Genomic DNA, 23,320 nt, shown 5'->3' on the forward strand with positions numbered 1-23,320 from the left:
AGGCAGTCAAAGGGTGAGTGAAAACCGAATGCCCCTCCACAGGAGGATGGAAAACACTGATAGCCACTTCATGCACTTCGATGGAGCTGAGAGCGAGCCCTGAGGCCATCAGACACAGTAAGCAGTCTAAGACCATCAGGATGCCCACTGCCTCAGGAGCCAGACCTTTCTGCTGGGCCCAGGAAGTGAAACATATCCATTTGGATTGGTAGGATCATCTCATGGAATTCTTCCCACTACTCGAGAGGACATTTCCCACTGCCAATGAACATTATTGTGCCACTGGAGATGTCCATCCAAAAACCAAGCTCCCAAATGAAGTGTCCGTGGATCGGGATGCCTGAACCTGCCATTGTGTTGTGTGAGCAGTTCTGGGAACATTGGAAGCGGGAGTGGAGGATGGGTCAACATGCAGAGAAGAGTTGGAAACCAGAACTGGAGAGGCCAGAATGAGGCAATCGGGATGGCCGTCACTCTCTCCCATCACAGTTTGTGAAGGACATAGGGCAGGAGTGGTAGGGGAGGGAAGGTGTAAATTATCGATTGGACTAGTTGACAACCAAGGCGTGGCCCTGTGAATTGTCACCAAGCCCTCCCCTGGAACAGTATTGGATTATTCCTGGGGGAATTCTGCATCACTGTGCGTGCGCAGAATTCATGTTCCCCATCGATTTCTCTGCTTCCCCGCAGAAAAATGGCTTCTGAGGGGAAAGCAAAGGGAAGCCACAAGAGTGGTCATGTGCCCCACCCTGGCAGCACAGGCAAGTCCATTTGGGTGTCCAGAACAGCTGGCAGGGGGGTGGAGACGGGATGGGTAGTCGTGCATGTGAATGTGACACTTGGTCCCTCTTGCTCATTATTGTGGCATGCACGGTGTGCAGGGGCAGGGCTTTGGGGTGTTTCTGAGGAGGTGGGAATGGGGCAGGCTCTGTCCCCTCTGGCAGAACAGAATGTATACACCTGGGAGAATTCTGCACCACTGTGCAATGCAAAATTTTACAGAAATTATTAAGCATGCAGAATTTCTTTTCCCCCCACAGAAATGGGCTGCAGTGCTGCTAGCTGCCACTAGGGGCCACTGGACCTAGCAGAGCCCAGCTCACACAAGGGAGACACAAGGAGAGGGAGCTAGAAGGTTCCTGGCAGCTGTAGTTCCCAGCATGCCCTAAGGGAAGGAGAGGGTAGCGCGCAGGAAACTCCATGCAAGCCTGTTACCAAGCATCAAGCTGTTTCTTCCTCTGGATCCCTAGCCTAAGGGTAGGGAGAGAGAAACAGTAACTGGGTTGTCATAGGGATTTCTTTAACTCTACTCCTGGGGGAATTTTCGTGTATGTCTGTATTGTTACAGGTTTCAGAGTAGCAGCCGTGTTAGTCTGTATTCGCAAAAAGAAAAGGAGTACTTGTGGCACCTTAGAGACTAACAAATTTATTAGAGCATAAGCTTTCGTGAGCTACAGCTCACTTCATCGGATGCATTGAAGTGAGCTGTAGCTCATGAAAGCTTATGCTCTAATAAATTTGTTAGTCTCTAAGGTGCCACAAGTACTCCTTTTCTTTTTGTATTGTTACAGACATACTTGCTGACAGGTATTTTGAACTAAATTACCAAAATAATTGAAATCGGCATGATTATGTAGTGTTATTTTGACAAATAAAATTTGCAGAATTTTAAAATATTATGTGCAGAATTTTAAATTTTTTGGCACAGAATGCCCCCAGGAGTAACTGGATGCACTTACTGTTGGCATGAAAGGAAAAGAGATCCCTGACCAGGGTCCCCAACACCCAAAAACGTCCGTGATTACCACATCACCCAACTCCAATTTGCAGTCAGTCATGAAATTCCTGCTGAGTGCATCGGCAATCATATTCTGAGTCCCCAGGAGATAGGTCACCGACAATAGGATATGGTGTGCATTGCACCACTTCCACAACCATACCACTTCCACACATAGTGCTGGGGACCTTGTCCCTCCTTGCTTGTTTATGTAGTAAACTGCAGTGGTGATGTCTGACATAAGAACATGACAAGAGTGGATGGATGGTAAAAATCCATGGCATGCCCTGCGTACCACCCTAAGTTCCAGAGTGTTGATGTGCATCCTGGGTTCCCGAGTGTTCCAAGTTTCCTGTGTCATGTGATCTACCATGTGAGCACCCCAGCCGTTAAGTGACACATATCCTTTATAATTGTCACGCTTGGCAAGGATGGAAGGGAGGGCATTCTGGGGGAAACTTGGAGTGGATCTGTCCACCATCCAAGGGAGAAGATGATTTCTTGTGGAATGGTAAGAATGGAATCCATGGACTGGTGCATAGGGGAGCAGCCACAGCTGTAGACAGCATAAGCCATGAATCGAGTGAAGGCCTTGACATCTGTGCACACTGCCATATGACCTAGGAGGGGGACAGAAGTTCTGGCTGAGACTCTGGGGTTAGATGTCACTGAAGTGATCAGGTCCAGCAGTGTCTGGAACCTGTCCTTCAGGAGATTAGCACATGTGGATTTCGATGGGTATGCCAATGAACTCCAGGATACAAAGTCAATTTTTTGACTTTCACACTCACCCCTAGAGAGTAGAGGAGTAGAAGGAGCTGGGAAATCAATTCTTGAGCTACCATTTTGGACCATGCTGCCAGCAGCCAGGCATCCAGGTAGGGGATGACTCCCTGCTGTCAGAGGTGAACTGTTATCATGGAAACCTACGTAAAGACTGCTGGAGCAGTGGTTAGTCTGAATGGGAGAACCCTGTATGAGAAGTGCCAAGGACCCACCATGAACCTCAGGAACTATCCGTGCATCATGTGGATGTTGACGTGGAAGCAGGCGTCTTGCATCTCAAGAGCCATAAGCCACATAGCCTTTTTCTGTAGTAGAAAATCCACCTCCATGGCAAGAAGGGAATCCACTTCCACTGTCGTGAGAGCAGTACCTGAGATGGGACGGTTGCGGGGGACGTGGAGGAGGTGGCATCATAAACTCAATCATTATAGCCAAGTCGAATTACGTCCAGGACCCACTTGTCCATTGTTATCATGCTCCATTCTGGCAGAAAGTTTTAGATTGCCTCTGAAAAGGGCGGCTGGCAAGAGCGTTGGAGTGCAAAGTGACTGATAGCACCCTAGATGCACTCAGAAATATTGCTTATGAGAAGATAGAGCGTGCTGTGTGGAGGATGGCCCTGGTGAACCAGGAAGATGGGATCTATGTACCTTTGGGAGCTTCTGTGGAGGCTTAAAGGCTCGCTGGTGGTAGAAATAGGGAGCTCTGTTGAGTTGTGTAGTTAGCAGGCGATAACATTTTCGTTTGGATGCTGATTTATAAATGCTTAGCAATCACTGGGTGGCCAGAGGGCAGCAGATCCAACGTAGGAGAGGGGGCCATCTAAGCAGGTGAGTGGACCAGAGCACATGAAGACCTCATCTCTTCCAGGGCAAATAGTTCATGAGGTCCAGGGCCACAATGGAGTCTCCCCAGCACCAATGGTACTCGATCCACAGATGGAACCGGAGCTGCTTAGGGAACCTCTCTTGGGACCGACGATTCACGAGACATTGGTGAAACCGATGAAGGAGGGGTATGGTGCCCAGGAACCAGGACCGGCACATCCATCAAGCAGTGCAAATTCTTGTCACCCTGGTGGGCCCTGGAACACACCACTCCTCCATGGCTGGAACTCATGGACAATGCAGCATCTTTACTGGATCTGGAGGAAGACTTACTGCCATGCTTCTGTGACTCATGGCTCGGCCACAGTGCAGGATCCATAGCACTGGTAACAGCTGAACCAGACTAGGACTCTGCAGTAAGAGGCGCACTCCTGGAGTGCTCAGGCCGATGTACAGGGAGGATTCCCTGGCCAGGATCCGACTGCAGCCCCACGGCTACCCCCACGAGGTGCTTCTTAAGGTGAAGGGAAGGAGAGGCAAATCCTGCACCTAAATGCTGCGTGGGCTTTCCCCAAGCCGTACAGACAGCACTAGTGCCTGTCGCTGATCGAAAACAAGCGAGGGCAGGAAGTGCAGCATAATCCAGTATATAGACACAGGTTCTGGGCAGGGGGTGGGAGGTGGCAGGAAACCACCAAAGCAGCGTCCCAAAGTCCTTAATCCTAAGAAATTACTACAAACACTAAAACTACCACAAAAACAATAAAACTCTATGTACACGAATAAAAACAGTTTTTCCTGTAAAGATTGGAAAGTGCATCACCAAGGGTGAGAGAACAGCAGAAGCTCCAACTCTGAACATGCAGTGCTGAGAAGGAACTGAAAGCGAAGTTGGTCTGCCCTGTCCTTTATCGCCTTGGGTGAAACCATGAGGTGGCACAAGGGCGCATGCGCAGACTGACGGACACAACTACTTTGAAAAGCTCCAGCTCCATGGCACTTGCGCATTACCGTCAGTGGAATACAATAGGGCCCATCATTCAAAGAATAAAAGTTATGCGCACACATCTGAAAGTTAAAGTACTAGGGTCAACTCCTTAAATACTTACTCAGTTTTTACATAATCGCTAAAATCAGGCAAACTCCCAGTGAAAGAACCGAGTCAAAAAAACTACTTAAGGATGCCAGGATTTGGCCCTGTAAGCAGGAGCACAGTGAAAACATTTACATATTCTGTCTCCTTGAATAAGGATGCTTTTGGTTGAAACTTGAACTGTTGAACACAACTTGAATTTCCACCTTAATTAGAATGACAGAGCAACCATTTCAGAGTTTCCTAACAAACAGAAGCTGGATTTAGCAGAAGCTTTACAATACCATTTAAACAGACACGGTTAAAGTAATCAATTTCTTTAACATCAGGCATAAGTAAGGGAAAAAAGGATTAAAATATTCCTATTTAATGAGAAAATGGTATCATCAACTGCATCACACAAGTCCAAATCCTGTCCTCAAGTAAGCATTTGTGTAACATATACAATTATTAATATTATTAATATTTATCAGTTGGAGCCCCAGTGACAGACCAGGACCCCATTGTGCTAGGTGCTGTAGAAATACAAATCAAACAAATAGTCCTTGCCACAAAGAGCTCACGGTCTAAATACAAAACAAGAGACACCAGATGGATACAGACTGGGACTGTAAGGAAACAATTATACAGTATTGGTCTGCAAGGTAGGCTGTGGTCTTAGCATACCAGCAGCCTAACCAATGTCAAATTTTTGTAGGCATCCTGTAGGTAAAGGAGAGCTTTGAAGGAGGATAATGAGGAAGATGAGAATAAACAAATGATCAATTTGGCAACAGGATGTTCAGTAATAAATTAAGTATTTTAACATAGTTGCAAAGAGACTGAAAGATGCAGTAAAGGAACTCATACTTGAATGGCAGTTAAATACATATCTGTGAGCCCCACATACATGCTGAGTCCTTATTATTTACCTATACAGAGTCATAAATATGCAAGGCACTTCACAAAATATAAGATGGGATTCCACTCAGAGGAATTTACTAACTAAATAAGACATAATAAAATGAATAAAAACAATAATGGCAATGGGGAAAGGAGAAGATAATGGTGGAAGGAAGGGAAGAATGAAAAGTTATAAGTAATAAAAATCATGTGATTTGAAAAACCATGTGTAAGTAGTGCATATCCCTTGTTACTTCTGAATTTTCTCTCTCTATTTTAAAAGAAATGGTAACACTTACAAAGCACTGTTTAATAATGAAGTGTGACAGGCTGATGCTAGTTATGAAATAAATGGAGCAAATGGAATAAAACCAACAGTGATACTTGCTATTTTTCCCCAGGTACCCATATCTACTGTCAAATAAACATCATCTTTCAACCCCTATGGATGATCAATGAGCCAAGTACAAGCTATGGCTAAAAGTATTGTATAACTTACCAGGGAAATCTCCTTTCCGGCTGCTTTGGCCAAACTCCTGAAGCTGAGCTTGCTGGTTTATCTGTTCTTTCTGCAAATTTTCATACCAATGGGTAACCTCAGCCCTTAAATCTGCCACTTGATCACTAGGATACATTTCTATAGTCATCTGAAACATAATGCGCACATTTTTTCAGCATGAACAATGAATGTTATGAAACATAATGATCTAGGAATAAAATCCATTTGGAAAACCAAGTTCTTTTAACTACCTTGTCAGGAAGTCCAGCTGGCTGACATACAATTCTTAGTGGTAATGACTGTTTATCACTAAGTGCCTTTAAGTGACTGCTGATACCAGTGCCTTCAATCTGCCACTGTCTCAGATGATACGCAAACCTTAAGAAGCATATAAAAATCACACATAAAAACACCAAATGTTTTTGTTAACATCTATTTAACTCAAAAGCCTGACAAACAGTAGGAAGACAAGAAGGCTGAGAAAGCTCCCAACTCCACTTCTCTGGTCCTGCAGAGATTCCAACACAAAAAGAAAAAAGATAAGATTTTGTATTCCTGATATTGCCTTAGTTTAAAACAAGTCAAAAAACAAAACACTTTACACCTTTTTTTATACATCAGGAATAGGGCCCTACCAAATTCACAGCTGTGAAAAATGCATCACGGACCATGAAATCTGGTCTCTCCCCATGAAATTTGGTCTTTTGTGTACTTTTACCTTATACTATACAGATTTCATGGGGGAGATCAGCATTTCCAAAACTGGGGGTCCTGAGCCAAAAAAGGGAGGCAGGAGAGAGGCAAGCTTCTTGTGGAGAGAGGGTCACAGTATTGCCACCCTTACTTCTGCACTGTCTTCAGAACTGGGTGGCCAGACAGTGGTGGTTGCTAACCAGGCACCCAGCTCTGACGGCAGCGCTGCCACCAGCAGCACCATGGCATAGTATGGTATTGCAACCCCTTTGCGCTGCTGCCTTCAGAGCTGGGGCCTTGGCCCAGCAACTGCCACTCTTCAGCCGCCCTGCTCTGAAGGCAGCAGCGCAGAAGTAAGGGTGGTAATACCATACCATGCCATCCTTACTTCTGAACTGCTGCAGGCGGCGGCACTGCCTTCAGAGCTGGGCTCTCAGCCAGCAGCCACTGCTCTCCGGTAGCCCAGATGAAGGCAGTGCTGCCAGCAGCAGCAGCGCAGAAGTAAGGGTGGCAATACTGCAACCCTCCTACAATAACCTTACGACTCCTCCACAACCCTCTTTTGGGTAAGGACCCCTACAGTTACAACAAAGAGAAATTTCAAATTTAAATATCTGAAATTTTAGATTTTTAAAACCCATGAAATTGACCAAAATGGACTGTGAATTTGATAGGGCCCTAATCATGGAACAGCAAAAGAGGGCAACCATCTTTTTTTTCCTTGCCAAAAATCTTTAACAGACTAAGCCTCACACAAAATATTTGCAAAGTATGTATTATTATCCCCATTTTACATAGAGGAAACCAAATGAGTAATTTACATCTCTGTTTTTCATTATTTCACTCAACTCAGTTTCAAATGATAGGAAAATAAATTACAATAAATCCCAACTAAAACATATTGAAGAATTTGTTTACCTTCTCCTAAAAGCTTCAAGGTGTGTCTTTAGCATTAAAAGTCCTCTTTCAATTATGGTGAGACTCGAGTGGGAGTCTTGCTCAAGATTACTGGAAGCTATCATAAGGCTCTCCATACACTTGCTAATAAATTCTTGTTCTTTTTCCAGACCTGTTTTACCTGTAAGTCAGATATTTAAGTAACTATGTGATGAATGTACTGAAAACTGCAAGTTTTAGTACTCAAGATTAAAACAAGATAAACTAATATTCTTAAAAAGATTTTATTTTTAACATAAAAGTGACTAAAAGATTATTTTGTACAATATCCTTGGATTTTAGTATACCCGTGTAAATAAAACTGAGAACTCTTACCATTAATGTAATAAGAATTGATATACTGGATAGCTGCTCGACTGACATCACCAGACTGTGCTCTTAAAGCAATGCCCCAGAATTGGTCCATACCACACAACTGTTAAGACAAATGAAAAATTTATCACGGGGTTATTTTCCTCTTGGGAACCATCTTTCCCCCAGTCTGAGACATTTACATTGCATCTTTTTTTCCTGTTAATACTGGAGATACTCCCATAGAATGCTGGGACTTGGCCAAGCCACGAATGGATGGGACCTGAGCATCTGAAGCACTATGGGCAAACTCTAGATAGGAAAGATAGGTCTGATTATTGGTTTGGAAACAAATGCTACCCTAAGAACCTTGACAACATTGTGCTATCTACCCAAAAACTTAAGCTCATTCAAGTGATAGTACTATTCAGCAGTGAGACTATCAGAAATGATGGTAGAAGCTCTTAAAGCCAAGCATAAGTCATCCTGAAAGAAAACCATGGAAGCTGGACTGCCTGATTGCTTGGAGTTAATCTTTGTATCTTGGCACCCATCAGAGAACTTTGTGTAAACTCCTGAGTAAGCAAAAATGACACAAGGCTTGCAAAAAGCTCAGAGAGGAATATCCCACGTTGTTTATAGGACTTGCTGCTCAATAGTCAAACTGTTAGGCCCAGTTACTCTTAAGTGGGATGAAGAAGCAAACCCTGGGATGGGAGATCCTGGCTTGCTAGGGAGATGGAATAAAGATCTCTGGGAAAGCTACATTAGGTTTGACTACCACAGCAAACATGGCCACTTTCATCTGACCCCTTTTTAATCTTCTGGATCTCTTTTTCTAGGAGTGGAAAAGGTGGGGGGGGAAGGAAGGGGGAAACACCCAGGAGACAATTCATCTATTTGTGAGCCATTATAAGAAAGTTACTTTTTTCCTAACTGGTGTTATTCAAGATGTGTTGCTCATGTCCATTCAGCTTAGATGTGTGTGCTCGCCACATGCACCAGTGCCAAAAGTTCTTCCCTCAGCAGTAGCTGTAGGGGACCAGCTCTGGTACCCCTTGGGGTGGCATGCAAATGCCGTGCTATATATGGTGCTATATAGGGTGCTGCCAGAGTTCCCGACCCTCAGTTCTTTCTTCTCGCAAACTCCGACAGTGGGGAAAGACGGTGGGTTATGGAATGGACATGAGCAACACATCTCAAAGAACACCAGTTACAGAAAAAGATAATTGTCTTTTCTTCTTTGAGTGCTTGATCAGGTCCATTCAACTTAGATGAGACCCAAGCAGTACCCCTTGGAGATGAGTAGGAGTTCATGGATGTGTAGACTGCAACACAGCTCTGCTGAACCCAGCGTCGTCTCTGGCCAAGGAGCATGTTGTGGCTCAACAGATGTCCTGGATTGGAAAATGTGCCAGGAAGGCCGCCAAAGATGCCTGCACTCTGGTTGAGTGGGCTCTGACGATTGGCGGGGGAGGGACTCCCGCCAACTCATAGTAGGTGTGAACATAAGAGGTGGTCCAGTTAGAAATCCTCTGCGTGGACACCAGGAGGCCCTTCATTTTGTCAGCTGTAGAGATGAAAAGCTGAGTCGACTTACGGAAAGATTACTGTCTGTCTGTTCCACAAACAGGGCTTGCCCATCGAAAGGAAGGTCTTGCATCAACTGCTGAGCCTCCATGGACAAGCCAGAGAGGAGCGGCCAGGATGCCCGGCACATGGCGACAGCCAAGGCCATGGTTCGGGTGGTGGTATCTGCTGCATCCAATGCCACCTGGAGCATCACCCTGGCCAGAGTCGTGCCCTCCTCCATGATTGCCCTGAACTCTTTCCTAGAAACCTCAGGCAGGGAGCCCTTGAACTTGACCAGGACTTGCCACATGTTAAAGTCATAGCATCGCAGGAGGGCCTGATGGTTGGCCACCCTCAACTGGAGACTAGAGGACGAATAAACCTTACGGGCGTCTAGTAACAAGTCTAGTCTCTTGGGCCTGGTCTACACTGGGGGGGGGTTCTATCTAAGATACGCAACTTCAGCTACGAGAATAGCATAGCTGACGTTGACATATCTTAGATCGACTTAGAATCACTTACTTCGCGTTCTCGCAGGGCGGGATCAACGGCTGCCACTCCCCCGTCGACTCCACTTCCGCCTCTTACCATGGAGGAGTTCCGGAGTTGATGGAAGAGTGATCGGGGATCGATTTATCACGTCTACACTAGATGCGATAAATCAATCCCCGATAGATCGATCACTACCCGCCGATCCAGTAAGTAGTGTAGACGTGGCATAGGAGTCCTTGTTCTTAGAGGTAGTCCCGCGCCAGGAAGTGCCCACACGCGGTGATGCCCTCCTAGGGGATTGGTGACGGTCCGAGGATGGTAGTGTCGATCCCTCAACAAATCTCTGGAGAGGTACCACGGTCTTGAAGATACCGGGTACCGGGACTGGTACTCCTGTCAGGGGGCACATGCCTCCAAAGATCTGCACCCATCTGCTGGCGAGCTGCACCCTGAGCCTCTCTACCCATGTAGTTCCAGGGACTGAATGGGCTGCCTTGCATCTGCCGTTCACAGTCAGAGGCGTGGCAGCCACGGGAGGGCGAGCGCTGGTGGGACGTCCCCCGCGATAGGGAACGGTGCCGCTGTGGGGGGGACCAGGGTGATCCAGGGAACCACAGGAGCCGGTGTGGGCGGCACCGGGAGGGACATGATCTCCTGCACCACCTGCAAGGCCTCTGGCGTGGACGGTACCCGGAGCTGGCGGAGGCCTCTGCCACTATCTGGGATGGCTGGTGAATGAGCTGGGCTATCCCACTCAACCGGACCTTGGGCCCGAGATCCTGACAGGGGTGAAGAGTTGCTCAGCACAGGACCTTGCTCACACCTAATCTTATCGTTTCCCTTGCGGGGGGTTGTAGAGCAACCTTGCACCATCTTCTTGGGCTTCTTAGCCAGATCAACAGATGGGGACTGGTGCTGGTCAGTGGACGGACACGGTGGGGCACTGCGTACTGAGGTCACAGTGCTCGGTGCTGAGTTGGAGCATTGCTTTGGTGCCGGGATGAGAGTCGACTCCACAAAGTGCGCTCTTAAGTGAATATTGTGCTTCTTCTTAGTCCTTGGCTTGAAGGAATTGCAAATTTTGCACTTTTCACTAATGTGCCCTTCACCCAAGCAACACAGACAGCTGCTGTGTGGATCACTAATGGGCATGGGCCTCTTGTTAAATCCTGGGGACTGGGGCATGCCCCGTCCTGAGGCAAAGTCCCGTTTTGGGAGCTATGAAGTCTATAAGGGATTTACTAACACTAACAGAAACCTATATAGACTAAAATACAAGAATTAACAAGTTTGAACAAACAAGAAAGCAACTGCGCTAGCTGAAGCAGCAACAGTTCCAGTACCATCACTGGTGTCAAGAAGGAACTGAGTGTGGGGGGAGCTGGCGGCGCCCTATATACCATGGAATATGTGTGCCATTCAAGGGGGCGCCGGAGCTGGTCCCCTACCGATATTGCTGAGGGAAAAAACTTCTGGCACCAGTGCATGTGGCGAGCACACATACCTAAGCTGAATGGACATGAGCAAGCACTCAAAGAACTGTTCCTATTGACCTTTGGTCTTCCTAGTTAATAAAGAACCACCAGGCCTTTTTGTTTTCACTGGATGTGAACAGATCCACCTGGAGGGCTCCCTAAATATCAGCTGCAACAATCCTTGCTTAAGGACCACTCTCAGTTATGTATCTGCCAGCAGCTTTTTAGTCTGCATTTTTGTATATTGTATCTTATGTTAATCAGACAGATAGAGGCTATGTGACCTTGTGCCCACTTGCTGATTTATGTATGCCATAGTAATTGTGTCGTGTGCTTGAACCAAGATGTTCTCCTTTCTCAACCGATCTTGGAAACCCTGAAAAATTAATGACCAAGTCTCACCTGTGGCAAGCTGATGTTCTGGAGCCTTTCTGACAACATTTCCTGTATAACATGGCAGCCCAAGTGAGCTCACCATCCTGCAAGGTTGCCACATCTGAGGTCAGGACTATGGAGTACAGATTGTGAATAAAGGATGCTACCATCCCATGGTTCTTGTTTTCACGAACTGAGAGTTATAATTACTCTAGATGGCATCTTTAATTTGCTCTGCATCTCTCTTTGCGAATGGTTCCAGGACTTTTAAGAGCAATCCCTGAAACTCTCTCATGAACTGTCTTGCCCATGAAGTAATCTTTATGCAAGAGACCTGAAGATCTAGGTGTACAGGCAAAACAAATGAATGATATTCTAATGCAGGACACCTGATCAGAATCTTCCTGAAACTTTGCTCTGTAAGACAAACTGATTCTTCTTGTGTCTATTTCGAAGCGAAGATGGACGGCCCTCTAAGAAGGGAACAAGGAGCTCTTCTTTCCATGTATTATAAACCCAAAAAGCACAGAGGAGTTGTAGAGTTTTCTGCCATGACCCCTTGTGAATCAACATTAGGGAGTATGAAGAGGGAGTAAGTAGAATTTAATGACTTGCTAACTGATCCTTCCCCATTATTGTAAGTCTCCTATTCCTTCACAATGACTTGTTCAAAGGAGGAGTGAAGGTAGATGGAAAATTCTATCTTGGATTTGGATGGAGTTATTTACCCTTGAACTTGGTTGCTTTTTTTTTTTCCTGATGAAATCTCGATGATGGTCACCACCTTTCTCCCCATTGTCTTAAATGTGTATGGAGGAAAAAATTTCTTCTAATCTCTGGCATGGTGTTACCTTGGTCTGAAGCTGACAATTTTCTTTTGCAGGGGATCAGATAGAACCTAATGGAATAAGATGAGTATCTGAAAGACTTCTTGGTATTTTTTGTGTTTTCTGGTCTTTGGAGACTTTTTGCTCCTTTTGTCTCTTAGAGGATTTTCCCTCACATCTGAGAATCTGTCCTAAGTGGTGCTCCCATTTGAGAGATAAGTCAGAGGGATGGCTTTGAGTCTCTGTGTTCCCCCATTACCCAATGTATAACTGGAGAGGAAATGCAGGAGATCAAGCCCTACCCAGATCCTTCTCCTGGTAAAAAAAGAAGAGTCACAACAAATGCCAAGGGATTCTACTAACCAGCTAAGAACATGAGAGTGGAGGCCCGTATTTTTCAACATTTCACCTTCAAGGTAGACTGGACAGATGTAGGAATCTGAAAGAATTTTGTACTTATTCTCTGATCATTGAGGAAGGACCTGGCTGCTGGATCCCAAGAAGGCCTGACCCACCATTGCAAAGGTATATCTGGAAGTGCCTTGGGTGGTATGGGAGACCCAATATGCTGTCCTTTATAATCTTCCTGCTGACAAAACAAGAGTCTTTAAGCTGGGAGCAACTATGGCAAAGCTCCTTCGTGTGGCTCCTGAGAGGGCCTTCTCTCAAATGGAGTACCTCTTGGCCTTTCACCAGGACTTTTTAGCCTACTTTACTGAGGAGATAGAAACAAATGGAAGAAATGAGGTCAGTAGGTGGCATTATAAGATATAATCCTCAAAATAATTTCAACATCTAGGTGATGGATAGAGGAAGGGAGAATACATCTCATTTCTGCCCCAAAATTTAACTTTAAAAGTAAACATGGTAATGGAATAGGCAGGAATGATGGGTCAACTCTGTACACATGGCCCGAGGCAGATAATCTGGCACGAGGCTGGAAGTGATGTGACGAAGCCTTAGAACCCCTGGAAAAGTATGAACTGCTTTCAGTATGATTCAAAGGGAGATGCAGCCCAAATCTCTCAGACTGGGGGGAAAGGTCATGATCCACAAACATAACCTTCCTATAAGACTTACTGCTAATACGCTACACTTTAAACACTAGCAAAATTTAATTATAGAGGAATACTTTGATATCCAGTATTCCTATCAAACACAGGAGATCCATAGCACTGTTAGCTTTGGTTGGAAACCTCCACAGAAACTGGAAGTCAAAACAACAAAGCTAAGCTGCTGAGGCGAATGATTCAGAGGACACTGCTACACAGTACTTTTCACTCCTCAGTTTCTTTGTAAACTGAAAGCTTACGTGTCTTTCTTAATTTGTATTTATATATTGTGGTGCCATAAATGTGTCTATAGAACAGGCTTCAGATGTGCAAAGAGCTTTCAACAGGAAGAAAGTAAACAGCGAATAAATGGAATAAAAAACAAGTAGAGATATGAAATAGTGAATAAAGATAGTAAACACAAACTGACAGTGTCTTTTCAATCTAACCAATACTTCAGGGAAATAAAGGCCACTGAAGTCTGCAGTATTAGAATATATAAAAAAGTTTAAGGCACACCCAGATATCCATCAACAAATTCTTCAAGAAGAGTCAAGATTTTTCAATTTAACATACTGCTGACAAATTTACACAGTATTTTAAACAAAGACTTAATTTTATAGCAAATAATTAAAGGCTACTTTTCAAAGCAGTTGATAATATATTCTCCTCTCAATTAAATGAATGTAATTATTTACTGAGTATTCTACGTAAAGAGTGGAGGGATAGGCCTCAAAAGTATGTCCAAAATAAATTGTTTTAGATTTACACTTGCATATAAATGAAAGAAATATATGTACCAGAGTATTTCAAACAGTCACTTAAATTTAGTTTGCTAAAAATGTATATGATGAATCTTAGCTACAATATATTAAAAATAAAAATCATTTACTAAAACTATAATACAAACTGCGTGACACAAAAGACAGTTACCTGTTCCGTAACTGTGTTCTTCGAGATGTGTTGCTCAAGTCTATTCCACAGTAGGGGTGTGTGTGCGCCATGTGCACCAGTGCTGGAAGGTTTTCCCTTAGCAGTACCCGTAGGGGGGGGAGCACCGCTGCGACACTTAAGAGTGGCGCCTCTATATCGCGCTATAAGGGGAGCCGCGAGCTCCCCCCACCCTTGGTTCCTTCTTGCTGGACAACTCCAAAAGTGGGGAAGGAGGGCGGATGTGGAATAGACATGAGCAACACATCCCGAAGAACACCAGTTACTGAACAGGTAACTGTCTTTTCTTCTTCGAGTGATTGCTCGTGTGTATTCCACAGTAGGTGATTCCAGGCTATATCTGTTGGAGGTGGGTAGGAGTTCATGAGTTCCCGGGACGCGGTACTGCTCTGCCGAACCCGGCATCATCCCTAGTTTGGGAGATGATCGCATAATGCGCAGTGAACGTGTACACTGAAGACCAGGTGGCAGCCCTACAGATGTCCTGGATAGGGACATAGGCTACACAGGCAGCCGACAAGGCCTGAGCCCTCATTGAGTGCGCCCTGACTATCAGTGTTGGGGGAACCCCTGCCAGATCATAGCACATGCATATGGACGATGTGATCCAGCGAGAAAGGCGCTGGGTGGAAATAGGCTGCCCCTTCATCTACTCGGCCGAGGCAACGAAGAGTTGTGAGGATTTATGGAATGGTTTAGTTTAATCCAGGCAGAAGGTCAGTGCCCTGTGCACATCGAGTGTGTGGAGGCGGCATTCCCCATTGAAGGAATGGGGCTTGGGACAGAGCACGGAAAGGAAGATGTCCTGTTCCATATGAAAAGCGGAAACCACCTCTGGGAGGAATGCAGGGTGTGGGCGAAGTTGGACCTTATCCTTGTGGAAGACCATATATGGAGGTTCCGAGGTCAAGGCCCAGAGCTCTGAGACACATTGGGCCGACGTGATTGCTACAAGGAAGGCTACCTTCCAGGAGTGGTGAGACCAGGAACGCGTGGCCAAGGGTTCAAAGGGAGGCCCCGTGAGGTGGGACACCACCAGGTTTAGGTCCCATTGCGGTACAGGGGATCTAGCATATGGGAAATACCGGTCAAGGCCTCTCAGGAAGCGGGAGGGCATAGTATGGGAGAAGACCAAGTGCCCTTGCATCGGCGGGTGGAAGGCCGATATGGCCGCAAGTGTACTCTGATAGAGGTGGGTGCCAACCCTTGGGTCCTAACGGACACGAGGTACTCAAGGATAAGCTGGAGCGGTGCAGACAATGGGGAGACTCCCCGCTCCCCTGCCCACCTGGAAAATCTGGACCACTTCACCAGGTACGTCCGGCATGTGGTCCCACTTTCCAGGAGGACCCGCCTGACTTCCTCAGAACACCTCCTCTCCTCCTCGTCTAGCTCCTGAGCAGCCACACTGTCAGGTAAAAAGCGGCCAGATTGGGATGAAGGAGGCAGCCCCCATTCTGGGACAGGAGGTCTGGGCAAAGCAGCAACCTCCTCGGAGGGGCCGCCAACAGGTCCAGTAGGGTCCTGTACCAGTGTTGATGGGGCCAGGCTGGGGCAATAAGGATGATACGCGCCTTGTCTGTTTTCACTTTTTCTAGAACATTTCCTATAAGGGGAAATGGTGGAAAAGCATAGAAAAGCTGGTCTGACCACTGCAGAAGGAAGGCATCTGAGATCGTGTCCCTTCCCAACCCCCACCCAGAACAAAACCTGGGGCAATGCCAGTTCTGGCGGGTCGCAAACAGGTCCATGTGGGGAATTCCCCACTCTCGGAAGAGCCAGTGAGTGACCTCTGAATGGAGCGACCACTCGTAATGGGGGGAGAAAACCCTGCTGAGGCAATCGGCCTGTGCATTGCGGGCACCCAGTAGGTGGAAAGCCCTCAGGGAGATGTTGTGGGCTATACAGAACTCCCATAGGCTCAGAGCTTCCCGGCACAGAGCCGAGGACCATGCCCCATCTTGCCTGTTGATGTAGAACTGCGCGGCAATGTTGTCCGTAAGGACTCTGACCATCTTGCAGTGAAGCTGCGTGATGAAAGCCACACACGCCAACCGTATCACCCTGACCTCCCTGACATTTATATGGAGGGACATGATTGACCACATCCCTTGGGTATGCATGTTCTCTATGTGGGCTCCCCAGTCCAAGTCCGATGCATCGGACACCAGGTCTATTGACAGGGCCGTCTCATGGAAAGGAACCCCTTGGAGCATGTAGCCCGGGGAGGACCACCATTGTAGGTAGGCAATTACCAGGGTCGGTACCGTGAGGACCTTGTCCAGGCCGTGCCATGCCTGGGAGAAGTGGGAGGCCAGCCATTGCTGTAGGGAGCTCATTTGGAGCCTGGCGTGGCGGACCACATATGTGAATGCCACCATGGGTCCCAGGATCTGAAGGCCCACCCTTGCTATTGTCACCGGAAAAGCTGTGACCGAGGCGATGAGACCTTTGAGGGTTTCGAACCTGCCACTGGGAAAGAGACTGTGGCACTTAAGGAGTCCAGTAGTGCCCCTATGAATTCTATGCGCTGCACCAGGACCAGCGTTGATTTGGTCTTGTTTACTAACAGACCGAGACTGGCACATGTAGACAGGAGCAGATCCACATGCACCCTTACCTGAGTCCGGGAGTTGCCCTTGAGAAGTCTATCGTCCAAATATTGGAACATCTGGACCCCTTCTTGTCTGAGGTAGGCCGCCACCAGCGCCATACACTTTGTGAATACCCTGGGCCACGTGGATACGCCTAATGGGAGAACCATGAACTGGTAGTGGTCAGGCCCCACCAGGAAACGGAGGAAGCACCCGCACCCTTCGAAAATACGGATGTGATAATATGCGTCCTGAAGGTCCAGGGCCACGTACCAGTCCCCCAGGTTCAGTGAGGGGATAACAGAAGCCAGGAAACACCATTGGGAACTTGGAGCGGACCATAAACAAATTGAGATTCCGCAGATCTAGGATGGGCCTGAGACCCCCTTTCGCCTTTGGGATCAGGAAATACCGAGAATAGAAGCCACTGTCCTGGAATTCTATTGGCACTCTCTCCACTGCCCCCAAGCGTAGTAGTCGTTCCACCTCCTGACCTAGGAGGTGAACGTGCTCTGGGTACCCCGAGCCCACCAGGGACGGGGGCATGGTTGGGTGGGTGTGAACTGAACTGCAATATGTAGCCCTTGGAAATGATGTTCAGGACCCAGCGGTCCGAGGTTATTCGTAACTATTTCCCATGGAAGGCAGACAATTGGTTGCCGAACACAAACTTTATTAGTAGGGGGGTTTCCCTGGCAACTACCCTGGTGCCCCCCTGCAAATAGTTAAAACCGCCTCATTCCCTGCATCTTGCCCTTAGAGGGCCCAGACTATGGGGCAGAGCGGGACTGTCGTTGAGGCCAGTGCTTTTGGTCTCTCAGCCTCTTGTAAGGGGGCTCACATCTGCTCCGTGCAGGGTGAGCAGACATCTGCGGTTTGTCCTTGTCCTTAGCCGGAGGGACATATAGGCCCAAGGTCTGCAGGGTGGTGCGAGAGTCTTTCATCTCGTGCAGCCTGACGTCCATCTGTTCGGTGAACAGGGCTTTCCCATTGAACAGCAGGTCCTGCATGAGGGACTGGGCTTCCGCCAAAAGCCCAGACAGGAGGAGCCATGATGCCCTGCGCATGGAGATTGTGGAGACCATCAAGCAAGCTGCCATATCTGCTGCGTCCGACGCTGCCTGCAGGGCAGCTTTGGCTGCAGTTGACCCCTCGTCCACCAATGCCTTAAAGTCCTTCCTATCCCGCTCTGGGAGGAGTGGCTTGAACTTTGGCAGGGACACCCACAAATTAAAATCATATCGGCTCAGTAAGGCCTGATGGTTGGCCACCCTGAGATGGAAACTTGAAGAGGAGTAAAGTTTTCTACTGGAAGAGTCTAGTCTCCTGGTGTCTTTATTCTTGGGGGTGGGCGCGCGCTGGCCTTCCCACTCCCGGTGGTTCACAGATTCCACTGCGAGAGAGTTAGGTGCTGGGCAAAAGTACAGGTATTCGTGGTTCTTGGACGGCAAGAAATACTTCCTCTCAGCCTTCTTGGAAATTGCGGCCAGAGAGGCAGGAGTTAGCCACAAGGCATTGGAGATGTTGGCTATTCCTTGGTGAAGGGGTAAAGCCACACAGTCTGGCACCGAGGGGGACAGTACATTAAAGAGGGAATTGGACAGGCCCTCCATCTCCTCGGCCTGCAGCTGGAGGCTCGATGCCTCCCGCTTTAGCAGGTCTTGATGCATCCTAAAGTCTTCCTGTGGAGCAGAGGGCGGCGGTGCTGTGTGGTGTCCAGTGCAGGAGAGGAGGCCGGCATAGGGCTGTGGGCCTCAGCCCATGCCGGGGGATCAACCCCCAGGTCGGAGTCCAGGTGCAGAGCTGATGACTCATGACCTGTTGACTTGTCCCTCTACCTAGATAGCAAAGCAGACGGGGCCTCGGACGCCCCGGCCACCAAGCGGGTTCCTGACTGAGTGGGCATCAGCAGCCACGGTGCCCAGTGACACCATTGTCCCTGCCATGGGGCCCCTTGCCACTGTCTATGCTGCGGGTCCAGTGGCGCTATCTGGTCCGGCTGAGCAGTACAGCCCAGCAAGGGGCGGCTGGGTGCCGAGGCCAAGGTCACCACTGACCGAATGGTACCATAGGAGCGGTGGGAGTGGCAGTGCCTACAATGCTGTCTTCCAAGGGACTGGGAACTCAACGTCAAGGACCAGTACCTGCCGGAAGTACTGTCCCGAGACTTGCTTCGGCGCCTGGAGCTGCGGTGCGGGTAACACACGGCAGGAGCCCTGTGTACGACGCCTGACAGGGCGGGAGCGTCGACGTCAGTCGACAGTATTCCCGAGTTCCTGTCCGAGTCCTTGCATGATCCTGTTCTGTACTATGTTCGCCAGTATTAGTTTTAGTATTAGTTTTCTTGCTTTTTTTTATACCTACCATCCATCTGTATTGCTTGGGTTCCTTGGCTTCAGGCCTATTCGTTTGTTAACATCACAGTCCTTTATTGCTTGTTCACCGTTATTGGTTGTGGAATCCTTTGTTTAATAAACCTTGTTCTATTCGCACCTTTACTTTTGCCTTTGAGTACATTGAGAGTCATCATCACCCACAGTGATAGATACAGAGGATGAGGGGGGAAGGGCGCATATCTGGTTGACCTGCTAGAGGATTTGTGTTGTAATAGTAATTTGACTAGCCCATTAACATGATCAGTGGGTAAATATGTAACAGGCCATTGAGAAACTTCAATACCTGAAGGTGAGACAAGACCAAGTGCAGCAGTATAGGATGATAGCAAGCCAAAACAATTGCAATGTGGACCTTAATGGAGCTGAACAAAAGGCCAGAATGCTTTAAACATAAAAAGAAATCAAGGATCTTCGGGATCAGAGCCGGCAACAGGTCTGGACTGTGTTGGGCTGCCCATATAGAGAATCCCTTCCATTCTGAGGAATAAATCCTTCTCATATACAGGTCTTTCTGCACTGGATCAGGATTCTTTCAAAGGTATTGAGCCAGCTAATATCCACGAAGTCAGATTAAATGACTTCAGGTTGCAGTGTTGTGGTTCTGTAATATCAGGTCCAGACATTCTGGGAGCTGGATAGGGGGATGGAGGGACATCTCTAGTAGGTCTGTCAGGCAAAACTGTCTCAGCCAGTAGGGACTGCAAGGATGAGCATGGCTTTGCCCTGTCTGATTTTTGGATTTCATCTTGGGAATCAGGGGAATGGATATACAAGGCTTCAATTCCACAGTAGAAGGAAGGCATCCAGAAATGAACACTGGTTCATGCCCCCTTTGCAGCCAAAGTTCTGGAAATTGATGTTCTTCTTGGTGGCGAACAGGTCTATTGTGGGAATCTCCACCGATAAAATATCAGCTCAATGATGGGTCTGATTTTATTTAGTTTACTAAACAACAGTAGTGACAGAACTCTGTCCTCAAGAAAATAAGCTCTCACTTACATAAGAATGGCCATACTGGGTCAGACCAAAGGTCCATCTAGCCCAGAATCCTCTCTCCCGACAGCGGCCAATGCCAGGTGCCCCAGAGGAAATGAACAGAACAGGTAATCATCAAGTGATCCATCCCCTGTTGCTCATTTCCAGCTTCTGGCAAACAGAGGCTAGGGACACCATCGCTGCCCATCCTGTCTAATAGCCATTGATGGACCTATCCTCCATTAATTTATGTAGTTCTTTTTTGAGCCCTGTGTGACAAAGTTCCTCCTCTACCTTGGTGGGTCTTCCACTTATTGGCATATTTGCTCGCTTTGGAGCTTCACGGCAGCCCTCAGCTTGGCCGTTTTTCTGAACCCACAGTCCAGTTCGACTCTTCCTGTGTCTGACCAGGAGTTGGGAGGTTTGGGGGAAACCCGGGCCCACCTTCTACTCCGGGTTCCAGCCCAGGGCCCTGTGGAATGCAGCTGTCTAGAGTGCCTCCTGGAACCACTGTGCGACAGCTACAATGCCCTGGGCTACTTCCCCATGGCCTCCTCCCAACACCTTCTTTATTTTCACCATAGGACCTTCCTCCTGGTGTCTGATAATGCTTGTACTCCTTAGTCCTCCAACAATCCGCGTTCTCACTCTCAGCTCCTAGTGCCTCTTGCCTCTTGCTCCCAGCTCCTCACATGCGCACCACAAACTGAAGCGAGTTCCTCCAGGTGCCCTGATTAGCCTGCCTTAATTGATTCTAGCACCTTCTTGATTGGCTGCAGGTGTTCTAATCAGCCTGTCTGTCTTAATTGTCTCCAGAAGGTTCCTGATTGTTCTGGAACCTTCCCTGTTACCTTACCCCGGGAAAAGGGACCTGCTTAACCTGGGGCTAATATATCTGCCTTCTATTACTCTCCTGTAGCCATCTGGCCCAACCCTGTCACACCTGGTATAGTCTTTGCTTTCAAAACATCCTCTGGCAGAGAGTTCCACAGGTTGACTGTGTATAGTGTGAAGAAACCCAGTGGAAAGGGGCAAGGCAGTTTCCGAAGATCATAATAGGCTTCACTTTGCCTCAAGTGTGGCTCCAGACATTCCCATCAAACCTGCTACCTCTCAGGTAATGTTGAGTGCATGACAGAGGAGGGCGTCTCTTGGAGTACTGGGGTCTCTTTCTTGGTGAGTTCTCAGGTTGTGGACTCAGAGTATGATGGTGTTCTTCATCTCTGTTGAGGCTGGTACTTGTAGGGCTTACAGTAGAGAGATAAGTATAAATTGCTAGTGATTGTAGCATGGCCCTAGAATCTTTAAGTGAATGGAATGCCTCATACATTCAGTTGCTGAAGAACTCCATCCCACAGAGCAAACTTCCCAATGGTGTACTGCACCTCCTTAGGGATGCCAGACACTCATAATCAGGAGGCTCATTTCATGGTGAAAGCAGCAACCATTGATCAGGCAGTCAGGTCTGATGTATCCATGGCTATTTGTAAAGCTGGTTTTGTAACCATCTGGCCTTCCTTTATAATGTCTTTCAATTCCTCAGTTTCCTGTGGGATTCTGATTAAGGAGGAGATAATTCTCAAATAAGAAAATTATTTTCTGTTTCATGTAAGACAGCCTGGTAGTTTGAGATACAGAAGTGTAGAGAGGTGGAAAAATATTACTTGTGTCCAAAAAGATTCAGCTTATGGTCTCCTCTTTCGGTGTGCCCTTAATGTTTATTTTTCTTCTTCCACAGATACCACTAGTGATCCTGAATGAGGATGGCCATAAAATGTTTTAAGTACATTTTTTCTGCCCTCTTTGATGTAGAAGGGAAAGTGGCCAGGGTCTGCCAAAGTTCCTATGCTGGGTTGAGCATACCCCCCCACTAATGGGGAGAGCAATCCCAGTTGGAGTTAATTTCAGGATGTCAAAGAGCTTACAGAATATTACCTGGAATCACCAAGGTCTTGGGATCCAGAATCTCTCCAATCTGGGTCAATCTGTTCCAGGAGGTCTTGGAACACTCTTGAAATAGTCTGGTGGCAGTATTAGAGCCGGTGTCATTGCCTCAACCAGTGATGACAACTGCTGAAGCACTTCCAGTGCCATTTCAACCTTTTCAAAGAGACTGAAATCTGGCTCCAGCATGGAAGATCTAGTTCATGATTCTGCTAGATCTTTTTAGTAACAAGTGGGAGGGGAAATCTGCTTTGAGACAGGAGTAAAGGTAGTCCCCAGTATGGGCAGGGCAGCATGTTGTATGGGTACTGGCTGGGTTGAGTTTGGCCAGTCCACTGCCACTTGTGTTTCATTTGTGGTGGAGCACTGAACAGGGAGCCCCCAGTATTTTCTGTTGGATCCCCTCCCAATCACAGGGGAGATGGCTTCCTGCTCGATGCTGGTGAGAACAAATGGCCAATGGTCACAAGAGCATATTTCCTTGAACAGAGGTGATAGAGTACGACATGATCTCGGTCCTAGGGGAGCCAGTGCCAACAACAGTCTCTACGCTGAGGATGTCTCAGGTGGGGATACACCTCCTCCAATATATATGTTGTGGCAGTGATGGGTTCAATCCTTGGCGCAAGAGCAGGAAGGTATAGATGTTGGCATCAAGATCAGTATCAGGACATTTCTTCTGTGTGTTCTGCCAGCAGACCTTGTCTCTCTAGTCCTTGAAGCTACAGAGGGCTTGGAGGTTGTGTCTCTGGAAGACTGGTATTTACAAACCTCCTGCTAAGATAGACCCATGTGATGTTTGGAGCTTTATTTCTGCCTATGCTTTGTCTGGCCCTGTCTCTCAATGACTGTCTATGGTGCT

General features: G+C 47.4%; 1 protein-coding gene across 7 annotated transcripts in view; it reads right to left on the bottom strand.

Moving 5' to 3' along the window:
• Positions 1–23,320, bottom strand: part of USP34 (ubiquitin specific peptidase 34) — a 267,844-nt gene that overhangs the window by 128,008 nt on the left and 116,516 nt on the right. For all 7 annotated transcript variants that reach the window (XM_043511969.1, XM_043511968.1, XM_043511970.1 and 4 more), the window contains 4 exons: positions 7,830–7,929; positions 7,476–7,635; positions 6,116–6,242; positions 5,865–6,012 (listed from right to left, as the gene is read on the bottom strand). In XM_043511969.1, the coding sequence (XP_043367904.1) occupies positions 5,865–6,012; positions 6,116–6,242; positions 7,476–7,635; positions 7,830–7,929 (535 nt within the window). The remainder of the gene's footprint in view (positions 1–5,864; positions 6,013–6,115; positions 6,243–7,475; positions 7,636–7,829; positions 7,930–23,320) is intronic.

This window comes from Dermochelys coriacea, chromosome 3 (genome assembly GCF_009764565.3).
Source record: "Dermochelys coriacea isolate rDerCor1 chromosome 3, rDerCor1.pri.v4, whole genome shotgun sequence".
Classification (NCBI taxonomy): Eukaryota; Metazoa; Chordata; order Testudines; family Dermochelyidae; genus Dermochelys; species Dermochelys coriacea.